This window comes from Mandrillus leucophaeus, unplaced genomic scaffold, assembly GCF_000951045.1.
Source record: "Mandrillus leucophaeus isolate KB7577 unplaced genomic scaffold, Mleu.le_1.0 Scaffold895, whole genome shotgun sequence".
Classification (NCBI taxonomy): Eukaryota; Metazoa; Chordata; class Mammalia; order Primates; family Cercopithecidae; genus Mandrillus; species Mandrillus leucophaeus.
Window position 1 is genome coordinate 92200 of NW_012109752.1, and position 11990 is coordinate 104189.

The window sequence follows — 11990 nt, forward strand, 5'->3', positions numbered from 1 at the left end:
AAGAGAAGAATTAAAAGAATTTTAAAATGGAATTGGCAGGAGCTGAATCACAACCTATACTCCATAGCTCCCATATAAAGCAGTATTTTTCTGATAAGGTTTAGAATCTGTTCATTTACTAGTCTCAAGGACATTTGTCCAAGGTAAACAAAAATAGTTTTATCTTTACTCCATTACCTACTATACCTTTTGCGGGAGGAAAAATTCAAATCGGCAGAATACAAAGCCAACGAAAGTTCAAATAATTCTAAGAATAAATAGATGAACTCACTGCCTCTTTTTGCTTGGCCTCAAATGGCTTGACATTTTATCTCTAGGTGGCCCAATGCTTGAAGATGGGCTGACAATAGCAATGAGGTAATAACACTGATGCAGTCAAAGGACAATGCCTCTTCACTAAGACAGCAAAACTTCCACTTCATTTAAAAGACATGAGATAGACGGAGAATGAGAGCGTTCTAGCACTACCCAAGGGAAATGAAATTAAACCTTTCTCAAGAGCAATGTGGCAGCTGCCTATCAAAAAACATGCATACCTTTTGATACCACGATTTGCTCCGTAAGAATTTATCTTTGGGGAATAATTAAGGATGAAAGAGATGTGGTCACATTGATGCTTCATCCTTGTGTTGTTCACCATAAGGAAAAACTATACACAGTATAAATGTCCAACAATGATACTGGGCATAACAAACAAAATGCCACTCTGACAATAAATATTATTGTTGATTATGTACTGACATAGAAACGTATTCCTAACAATCACAGCTTACTGCAGCCTCAAACTCCTGGGCTCCAGTGATTCTCCCACCTCAGCCTTCTGGGTAGCTGGGACTACAGGTACATCACTATGCCCAGCCAAGTTTTTATTTTTTGTAGAGACAAGGTCTCGCTATTGGTCTCAAACTCCTGTGCTCAAGTGATCTTCCTGCCTTGGCCTCCCAGAAAACTAGTATTACAGGTAAGCCACTGCAGCCAGCTAGTGACTGATTCTTCTTTTGAGTATGGATCCCTACAAGAATATGATGAAAGTTATAGACACTTCCTCTTCTCCTCCCCAAAACAAACAAAAAAAAAGACAAAACTCCATCGCCTTTATGTATGCTCACAAATTTTCCACATTTTCTTCAAAGAGTCAAAGAAACCTTAAAGGCCATCCATGAACTCAGAGTCTTCCAGTTAAGGAAGCCCCCCATATTCACGGAGGCATTAACAATGCTTAATATCTGCAATGGGGTTATGAGTTATGTTCTTTGTGTTGCATCTTCCAACTTAACTATATTTCCTAATTTGTCTATGACTGGTGTATTACGATTATAAATGAAGAAAATCTTATTTATTTGGGGAATGAACAGAGACCTTTATCAAGCCGCATTAGACATCTTCAGTCTAGCCCCAGTTTCACCAATGTCTCTAGCCGAGGGTAGAAGACAGCTCCACATATAAATTAAAGCACTGAGCTTCACAGGCAAAATAACTTGAAAGAAAATGTTTTGTGGCAGAAGAGCAAATGAGACTTGCATGAACTTCAAAACTGTACCTCGGCCAGGCGCGGTGGCTCACACCTGTAATCCTAGCACTTTAGGAGGCCGAGGTGGGTGGACTGACTGAGCTCACGAGTTCAAGACCAGCCTGGGCAACACGGTGAAACCTTATCTCTACTAAAATACAAAAAATTAGCCGGGCATGGAGGCAGGCTGAGGCAGGAGAATTGCTTGAACCTGGGAGGCAGAGGTTGCAGTGGGCCGAGATCGTGCCACTGCATTCCAGCCTGGGCAACAGAGCGAGACTCTATCCACCCAAAAAAAAAAAAAAAAAGGCCAGGCGCAGTGGCTCATGCTATAATCCCAGCACTTTGGGGGCTGAGGTGGGCGGATCACAAGGTCAGAAGATCGAGACCATCCTGGCTAACACGGTGAAACCCTGTCTCTACTAAAAATACAAAAAATTGGCCAGGCGTGGTGGTGGGCACCTGCAGTCCCAGCTACTCGGGAGGCTGAGGCAGGGGAATGGCATGAACCAGGGAGGTGGAGCTTGCAGTGAGCCGAGATCGTGCCACTGCACCCCAGCCTGGGCAATAGAGCGAGACTCTGTCTCAAAAAACAAACAAACGAACAAACAAACAAACAAACTACCTCACACCAGTGTCTTCAGTTACCAAATCACGATCCTTGCCCTGGTCATAGCCCTCAGTGGACATCTCAGCATTTTCGATAAGAGACTGCATATCACTTGCAAATAAGTTTGGTCGCTTCCTCTGTGACTTAGGGCCAAATGTAGTTTCAAAACTTTCAGTTTCAAGAATGTGGACCTTCGATTTCTGAAGAGAAACAAGAATAACACGTAAAACTAAGAAAAGCACTGAGGAAAAGCGAAAAGCTAAACACCCACCTAGGAAAGACTTTCTGATTTTATTTTTCCAAGGTTCAACCCATACCCAAATCTATAAAAACATGGTTTCAGTCTGGTTTCAAATCAGAAATACTTGTTGAAATGGCACAAACACTGGTACCCTTATTCCGAAGTTCTGTAAGCTTCCTTGGAGAGATACAAAAGTAATACACATAAAGTAAATATGAATAGTTGTGCAAAAACTTGCCAAAAACTCTGCTTTATTTCATTTATCATAAACTTTAGTCAAATGTAATTAAGGCTACAGCGATGAAAATTAACTAATCTTTTCCACCATTTTTTTTAGCTTTCAAACAAGTGCATAAAATTTGCCAAATTCATAGATTTTATCAAGGACAATCATACTCAAATTTGTGAGGTTTTTTTAAACCAACTGTAAATGCCAACTTTTTCTTGGAAGTTAATTTCTTTCATGGCTAAAAGGAATTGTTTGTTTTGTAAGATGCATTTTAGTTTCAGATAACATTTTCCCTAATTTAGGTAACGTTTTTATTAAATGCACATGGCAAGTCTTCAGATGAAAAACATCTAGCCAAAGTCCAAAATAATAGTTTAGATGTGATAAAAGGAACCTGATACTAACTAGAACTTGATGTGCCTGTAAAGGAGTTACAGGCATAAGAATTTCTGAAGCAAGATAAAAGTCAAAGTTTGAGTTAGGATCCATCACATAACAGAATGTTAACAGCCGGCAGACAATATCAAAAAAGAAAAAAGAAGAAAATCACCCTTTTCCCCCTAGCACAAGCTCCTCTGTAAGCACCACTACCAAAAGCTGTGAGGATGATGGAGCAGCCCCCATGGCTTCTGAACTTTAACGGATCCCCTCTTCCAACTTCTAAAGATCCTTAAACTATTTTCATTTTCTCAGATGCTCTAACCCACAACTCAGTTTAGTTTTAGTCACTATGTTCCACTCGGGAGCATCCCCAAACAGAAGCAGCTCATTTTACATGAGAAACAGGTTCTAATGTCACTGGGTAAAATCAAGTGTGACCAAAATTATCTTCAAAATCTCTTAACCTATAAGTTACAGCACACAAGGCTTTGCCTATAAATCTACACATTAATATGTATAATACAGTAATATACAGTATATAATAAAGTACATAGGCAAAGTTACAGTACTCTTACTGTATTGCTACAGAAATACAGTAGTTCTAAAACACATATAGATGAATATGCATATCTGATCTAACTCCACTGTGCAAAATAATCTCAGAATTAGATTTTATAAGTAATAGATATCATACTAAAATAAAATAGGTAAGGTTTTTCAAGACCAAAGCAGAAAACGCATCAATTACTCTGAGTAGCTTTCTGCATCAACGAAGAAGCTGACTGGTACAACTGTAGACCCTTCATTCTACATACCAGATATTTAAACACTGAATTTTAGAAGCGCTGACAAGAACAGGCAACAAAGCAATAAATCCATGACAGAGCCTCTCTGTTCTTCTCATAAACAAGATTCAATAGTTGCTTAAAAGATGGCTTTAGGGAGAACAGACAAAGAGAACAAGGGAAATGAGCAACTTGTCTGTGGTTCGTGAATTACACTCATGTGTTCCCCTGAAAGAAAACAGTCATTCCACTAATAGGTGCCATTCTTCTAGTCCATCATAAAACAAAACATAACTGACAAAACCTGAGGCAATAACCAGGCCTTAGTTTTTATTTTGTTCTGCAAGTAAACACTTTTCTTTGAACTATTTAACCCACGTATGCATGTCAATGTTTTTCTCCCCTCCCCATATCGGAACTGAAGCTTACGTAATGGTTACATTTCTGGGAATTATTATTCAATGCAAGTAAAAATGAGCAGACAAACATCAAGACTCTTTCTTTGTTCTGTGTGAAACTCATTCCATTCAACCCAGATTGAATTCTTACTGTACTTCAAACTTCAGCAATCGACAACCAATGAGACCAGCACCCCTTCCTTCAGCTGAGAAGAAATCTCAAGGATCTTACAAAAGCTGAACGTACCCAACACCAAAGTTCTACCAACTCAATCCTAATTCTACGCTGTCCCAATGTTTGATGGAATTACCACTTAAAACAAGTTTGCCAACCAAAATAAATAATAATAAATAATATTACTAATAACTGTTGTCAATTTAGCTCTTATTAGGTGGTGTGCTATGTGCTTACTACGGACCAAGTGCTTTACAGACGTTTCATCTGTAGCCAATAACCCAAGGAAGTGGGTTATCTACACTTTCTTTTTCTTTTTAGACAGTTTCGCTCCTGTTGCCCAGGCTGGAGTGCAATGGCACGATCTTGGTTCACTGCAATCTCTGCCTCCCGGGTTCAAGCAATTCTCCTGCCTCAGCCTCCCGAGTAGCTGAGATTACAGGCATGCACCACCACGCCCGGCTAATTTTGTATTTTTAGTAGAGATGGGGTTTCCTTTTATTGGTCAGGCTGGTCTCAAACTCCTCACCTCAAGTGATCCGCCCGCCTCGGCCTCCCAAGTGTTGGAATTACAGGTGTGAGCCACTGCGCCCAGCCTATTTATACTTTCAAAGCAAAGAAGTTAAAAGTTCATAGAGAAACCCAACTAAGGGTACAGGAACGGATAGAGCAAGGATTAAAATTCAGGTCTCAACTCCAAAACCTGTGCTTTGATCCACTACACTACCATACTTCATACTAAACATGAAAAGATGAAAACAGAGGTCTTAGGAAGTTCATCATTGCTACATTGAAATTGCTATTTTCTAAGAAAAACAAAAGACAAATATGTTAGAGAGGGAGCTGCAAGGAGTCTGCCCAGGAAATTCCATCGCCAGGGATATCCTACATCTTACATGAGGCCGGATTCGATCATGGAGAAGAGACATTGGTAACTTGCTTTGCTTCATGACAACTTTGTATGGATCCTTCATAACTGTATCCATTTCCTCTTGAAATTTTTGTAATGATGACTGCTTAATCACACGTGTGTTTCCTGTTTTACAAATAAAGAATGTTGCCACTTAATACATATTTGCACATTCATCTTCCACTGACATGGTGAAAGGCAAGATTTTAAATTACCCTCACTCACCCAAGTACCTGATCCATCCATCCCTTGGAGCTATTTCCAAACTTAAAAGAGGAAAAAAACCCAAAAAACTGCCTCTCCTGCACTTGCACACTATGAACTATTCCACCAACCCAGACCCACAAAGGGTTTCAATAGTTTTCCAAGCCGTTTCCTGACTAAATGAAACTGAGAAATAAATAGCGTGGAATGGAACTGAGAGCTGACAAATGTCCTACTTCCTGCTAGATCTGGCAGAGAAACTTGGAGCCAATCACAGCTGATCAGTCAGTATAGACAGAGAATCTTGAAACACTGAAACCTGAGTCATAGTTACCACTTTTAGGGTTATGAGGATCCAAAGGGACCTCAATTGATTAATCAATTGGTTAATGATTCATTAACCAATGAATCCATGCAAGGGAACAAGACAGAGCCCTGCACCACCACCTGGAAAACACCTTGTGAGGGAGATCCTGAAAAGCATTCAATTAAACAGCATGCTGCAGCATGAATGCAAAACAGCAAGGTGGTAATGATGGTAGCAAGTAATGCTTATATTATACTCACTATTTGCTAGGTACTATTCTAAGCACTTTATATGTATTTACTTTTTTTTTTTTTTGAGACGGAGTCTTACTCTGTCACCCAGGCTGGAGTGCAGCAGCACAATCTCAGCTCACTGCAACCTCTGCCTCCCAGGCTCAAGGGATTCTCCTGCCTCAGCCTCCCAAGTAGCTGGGATTACAGGTGCCCACCACAATGCCTGGCTAATTTTTGTATATTCAGTAGAGATGGGGGTTTCACCGTGTTGGCCAGGCTGGTCTCGAACTCCTGACCTCAAGTGAATCACCAGCCTTGGCCTCCCAAATGCTGGGATTACAGGCATGAGCCACTGTGCCTTGCTTGTATTTACTCATTTGATTACCACGACAGTCCTGTGAGATAGGTTTCATCTTATTCTCTGTTAGGGATGAGAAAACTGATGAACAGACAGACTTAATAACTTGCACATAAATGACAGAACTAGAATTCAAACCCAGGCAGTCTAATCTGGAGTCACAGTACCCGGCAGCCATGCTAAATGCTTCTCTGCAGAGTTTTCTTTGACACCTTTCTGTGTTGCAGCTCCTAGGAAGTATCCTACCAAAAGTGTAAGAGACTCAAAGGTAGCTGCCATCTGCCCCCAAGGACAGAGGTCAAACACCAAGCAAACACTGGGGTCTGATCATCTAAAGTGCCCATACATTACCAGTGGCTAAGGGCAAAGTTAAAAGCCCAGACTGAAATGGAACAGAGAGTTTCCCAAGGAAGAAGCTGTGATCACCCTGTGACTGAAGATACTCTATTCACTGTTGGAAGGTTCAACAGTGAGACCCTTTAATTGTCACCCAAGTTCAAATAAAAACTCCATTAAGAAGTGTTTCAGAGGAACTCTGGGCTAATGCACTTACCCTGCAGGATATATGCACAAACACCTACAAGGCCACCTCTCAAACAGTATCTCTCCAGGCAAGCATAAAAGATCAAGATGACCATTCTAAGGTCTGTGAATCCTAGTCATTAAGGACGGTCTTATCTGCTTAAGAGGGTTCAATTACAATTACTAATGGTGAGCGCTCTTCAAAAAGAAGTTATTTATTAAATCTACCACCACTACTTTTCCCAGTACTTTTTCTTATCCCTTTCTCAGATAATCCTTGACAGTTCCACTCACCAAAAACTCCTGTCGTTTAGATATTTAAACATCCTAGCCGTTTCCATTCAGCATACATTTTGTAGAGCAAAGTAGCAGGGGATAATACTCACCAAACCATTTAATATTTGGCTCTACTCTTGCTACTGTGCCAGAAGCCACCGTTGACTGATATTGCAGGGGTTTAATTATTTTACCACGACTGTTCCTAAATTGAGGAAAGAACAGATATTGGTTGACAACAGAAGAATGGCAACAGCAAAGTTTGATTTACAGAATATATTTTCCATCAAAAGGACTTCTTACTTTGGTTTTAAATGATCATGAAATACCAATTCCAGTAAACACAAAGTACTTCTACATTTGAAACAGATTGCCCAAAAGCCATTTAACCTCTTGCAACAGAGCATGTAATGATTTCTGCTAGATGAATAACAACTAACGGTGACGTTTTAAAAAATCTGTTTACTGTTTACTTTAAAAAAAAAAAAACACATACTTGAGTTTTTTGGGTAACTATTCGAAGGCTGTTTTAGATGAATTGTTCAAGTAGAGGGTGATTTACGCTGGGATTCCAAATTCTAAAACAAACTGCAAAGTAGATGACTAACGCATAATAAGTTAATTGACATTTGTATTTTAGTCACATCTTCTAGAACAGACAGAGACGGAGAATCTAATTACCAAACAAACTAAGACCAGCTAGCGGAATGCCACACTCAGCAAATCCCTGTGGTAGAGGCTACCTCAGCAGAACTCGGAGTTGTGATGAGTGTCCAAGTGGCACAATGTTGTGATCTACATTTTGGCATTAAAAAACACATTTTCTGGTGGCTTTCCTAACCATAGTCCTGTAGGTTTTGTTATATCTGGCCGTATTTAACGCTGAGATTTAATGCGCCATTTGTGAAGGTCAGGGCTGTGAGAAACAAGACCTCTACTTTTGAGTACTGTGAAACCATCACTATTTCACCACCAGCTACCCATGCCCTTAACCAAAAATTAACCATTTATCCTAACGACATTCATAAACAATTATATTCGAGAATATATAACTCTTATTTGGAGGAAGTGGGGGTGAGACCAGCAAAGGCTTAATCAGTCTCAGCTAGCAGTCAAGGGCATAAAGGAAAAGAGAAAGGATGACAGCACCCAATGCTCACCTGCGCTCCTTTTGCCTATACATATTCAGGCGCCGGATGGTGGCCCGGTCCCTCATGTTTTGGCCTCCTGCTCCCTGCACTCGATCTACAAAAGGCAGAAGTACACAGTGCACTATTTGATAACCAACCAGTATAACCAACAAGTTATTGCTTAAAATGCAACAAGTAGTTCACCCAAATTAGGTAAGAAACCACCAACCACAAAAATCTCTACTTTCTCCATGTTGTTCCAATAATTATTACTTGAAGCTATATGGTATGACAAAGCTGACCCAACCTTTGATCTTCGATAGGATTGTATTTGAGAAGAAGAACAGCTAGTATTTTTGAGCACTTATGATGGCTATCCACATTATAGGCATCATCTCATTTAATCCATACAATAATCCTATAGATATATTATCTCCATGCTGCAGAGTGAGAAACTGAGGCACAGTGGTCAGACACCTTGCCCAAGGTCAAACCGTTACTAAATGGCAGTGCCAGAATTTGAACACGAGCATTTTATCACCATCTGTGGTCTTAACCACGAAGATACCTACCTCTGTGCCTCCATTTAACAAATATGGGGTGCCTCCTCCATGCAAGGCACCATGGAGACTGTAAGTTTGATATATATGTGTTCCAGTTTCTTAATGTTTGATTTTTGTTTAATCAACACAGCAATTCTTGCCTTACATCTCAAAGAGAAAGAGAAGAACAAACGAGCAGGGTAATACTAGCCTAGCTTCTCATTTTGGGAGCTATTTATTTATTTATTTATTTATTCTTCCCGAAACGGAGTCTTGCTCTTTCACCCAGGTTGGAGTGCAGTGTTGCGATCTCAGCCCACTACAACTTCCGCCTTCCCGGTTCATGCGATTCTCCTGCCTCAGCCTCCCGAGTAGCTGGGATTACAGGCATCTGCCATCATGCCCGGCTAATTTTTCTATTTTTGTAGAGAGGGGGTTTCACCATGTTGGTCAGGCTGGTCTTGAACTCCTGACCTCAGGTGATCCGCCCGCCTCGGCCTCTCAAAGTGCTGGGATTACAGGCGTGAGCCCACACCCGACTGGGAGCCCTCTAAATCACCTGTCTGGTCCTGAAGTGATGCAGTAGAAGACAGGCTGAAACCACAGCCCATTGGCTCTCCTACTCTCTAACAGTAGAGACTGGCGGCTCTACTACTATTCACTAACTGTTGCAATTATGACAAGCCACTTCCTGCATTTTGATTCAGTCTCTTCACCTGTAAAATCATAATCTCTAAGGGACTTTTGGGGTCTAACATTCTGAGATTCCAGTTTGTGCAAAGTGAATAATTTATTATCAATCCGGAGTAAACATTCAACATGCATTAAAATTGTCAAAAATTCTAAACCATATTTTAAAACAAAGTTTTATTAATTAAACTTGAATGGAAAGAACTCTCCCACAGGATGTCTTGCTAATCCTACAGGTGGAACTTCGCCAAAACTTACACACATCTCCAAAACAGCCTTACTGCAATGATCATATTGACTTCTTTGTAGGGTTCTCTAAGCACTTTACCAGATAGAATAATTCCAAGGGCAAAAACTACAATCCCTTTCTCATTTTAAAGGTAAAAGTTAAGGTGGCCGGCAAATATGATCACGTGTAAAAGGCCCGATTACCCATTTTCAAGCTGACTTTCTCTGCATCTCTCAACTGGAGAGGACCCGAGGCTGCCAGCCTGAGTGTTCACTTTCCCTGACTTTAGACCAGTTGACTACACTTTGGCCTGCCAGGCGTGCAATGTCAGCCCTCCTCAGTGCCCCCGAGAAGAAACCACCACAAATATTGCTTTCCTTTTTCCCTTTTCATCCCCAACAGCCACCCCGCTCATAGTCATTCTAAGCAATGCCACCCAAGTAACCCTCCTTCTCCTCCAGTCCTCCTCGGAGCCCTTCCCTATACTTCCTCCAAGCTCCACACTCGATCAGCCCTGCCGCCTGTACCTGGGTTTGTGCTGGCATTGGACGGGTTGATGGTGCTCCGTCCTTTGTACTTGGGCTTCACCATCTTGGCGACGAGACCGGGACCGGAGTGCGAGGTCCGGCTTACGTGGGGAAACAAACTTAGAACTACCCAGGCCCGGCCAAAGTGACCCGCGTGAACCACGCCGGACCACGTGTGCACGACCTACGTCACTTCCGCTCGCGCCCCTCCCTGCCCCAGAGCGACTTCCTGTGAACGCGCGGCGCGCGCCACTACCGGCCTGGCTCCGCCCCCGCCCTAGCCACCTAGGCGTCGCCCTGCGTGGAGCCCCAGCCCGCTCCAGCCCTAGCAACCGCCAAGCTGCCCCTCCATAGCAACCGCCTAGTTACCCTGAACGCGTGGCCCAGAGCTCCCAGTTGGGTCCACCTCCAAATAAAGAAGCCTCTTCCCAGGCCAATGACACAAGCTTAAGTTTGTCTTCTGAATTTGTCTTCTAAGTCCTTCCAAAAGTTGCCGACCACACAGCAGCCAAATATCCATTAGAAGGTGTCATCCTCTTCCTTACAATTCCTGCGGCTTATCATCACTCTTAGAATGACAGGTAGGGGAAGGGGGAAGGGAGAAACAGAGAGAGACAGAGATTGATCAAACTTTTTGCCATCCCTGCAGGATTCTGTGATCTGGCCCCTGCCTATTTATCTGATCTCATGTGTACCTCCCTCCCTCTGGTTATTCTGACATTTACACTGGATATTCTCTCTGCCTGAATCACTGTTTCCCAGAATCTTTGCATAGGTGGTCATTCAATCCTCAGCTCAAATATCACCTATTGGTAGGCCTGCAAGAATTAGCAAATAGAAATACAGGACACCAAATTAAATTAGAATTTCAGCGGAAAAAAAGGAATACATTTCTTTAGTACACCTCCAATAGTGCCTGGAAAATACATACACTAAAAAAGTATTCATCGTTTGCCTGAAATCCAAATGTAACTGTACGTTCTGTATTTTATCTGGTGACCCTTCGTACTGTGAGAACTCTTTCCTGTCTGATTTGTCTAAATCAGCCACCTTTCACCCTTTCACAGTTACTCTGTTACAGTATTCTCTTTTATTTATTTCATGGCATTTATCACTAGTTGAATTTTTTTTTTTTACCAGTTTATTGGCTGCTTCCCTCAAACTAGAATGTAAGCTTCTTGAAAGCACGGACCTTGTAAATTTGTTCACTGCTGTGTCTTTAAGACTTGAATAGCACCTGAAACAAAGGACTCAAAAACTATTCATTAAATGAAAGGATGAGTAGATGGGAATGTCTCTTGCCTTGAGGGTGAAGGAAGGCATTAAGACCCAGTGATCTCTGTTTCTACCAGCCAAAATAAAGTTTCTAGATGCCAGTGTTTCAACCAAGAAGCCCTCTTTTTAAAATTTTTTTATCTTTTTGTTTTTGTTTTTGTTTTTTGAGACAGAGTCTCGCTCTTGTCGCCCAGGCTGGAGTGCAGTGGCACGATCTCGGCTCACTGCAACCTCCGCCTCCTGGGTTCAAGCAATTCTCCTGCCTCAGCCTCCCAAGTAGCTGGGATTACAGGCACATGGTACCACGCCCAGCTAATTTTTGTATTTTCAGTAGAGACAGGGTTTCGCCACATTGGCCAGGACAGAAGGTACTTCTGTCCCTCGAGCTTTGCTGGTCTCAAACTCCTGACCTCAGGTGATCCACTCGCCTGGGCCTCCCAAAGTGCTGGGATTACATG

The 11990-nt window shown here is 41.9% G+C and overlaps 1 protein-coding gene across 1 annotated transcript in view; it reads right to left on the reverse strand.

Annotated features, from left to right (window-relative positions):
* GNL2 (guanine nucleotide binding protein-like 2 (nucleolar)) overlaps positions 1-10484 on the reverse strand; it is a 36260-nt gene extending 25776 nt beyond the window's left edge. Inside the window, exons 1-6 of the mRNA XM_011969518.1 lie at positions 10258-10484; positions 8300-8384; positions 7250-7344; positions 5226-5365; positions 2133-2320; positions 1441-1477 (exon numbers count right to left, since the gene is read on the reverse strand). Of these exons, the coding sequence (XP_011824908.1) occupies positions 1441-1477; positions 2133-2320; positions 5226-5365; positions 7250-7344; positions 8300-8384; positions 10258-10321 (609 nt within the window). The 5' untranslated portion in view covers positions 10322-10484. The remainder of the gene's footprint in view (positions 1-1440; positions 1478-2132; positions 2321-5225; positions 5366-7249; positions 7345-8299; positions 8385-10257) is intronic.
* Between the last annotated feature and the right edge of the window lie 1506 nt (positions 10485-11990).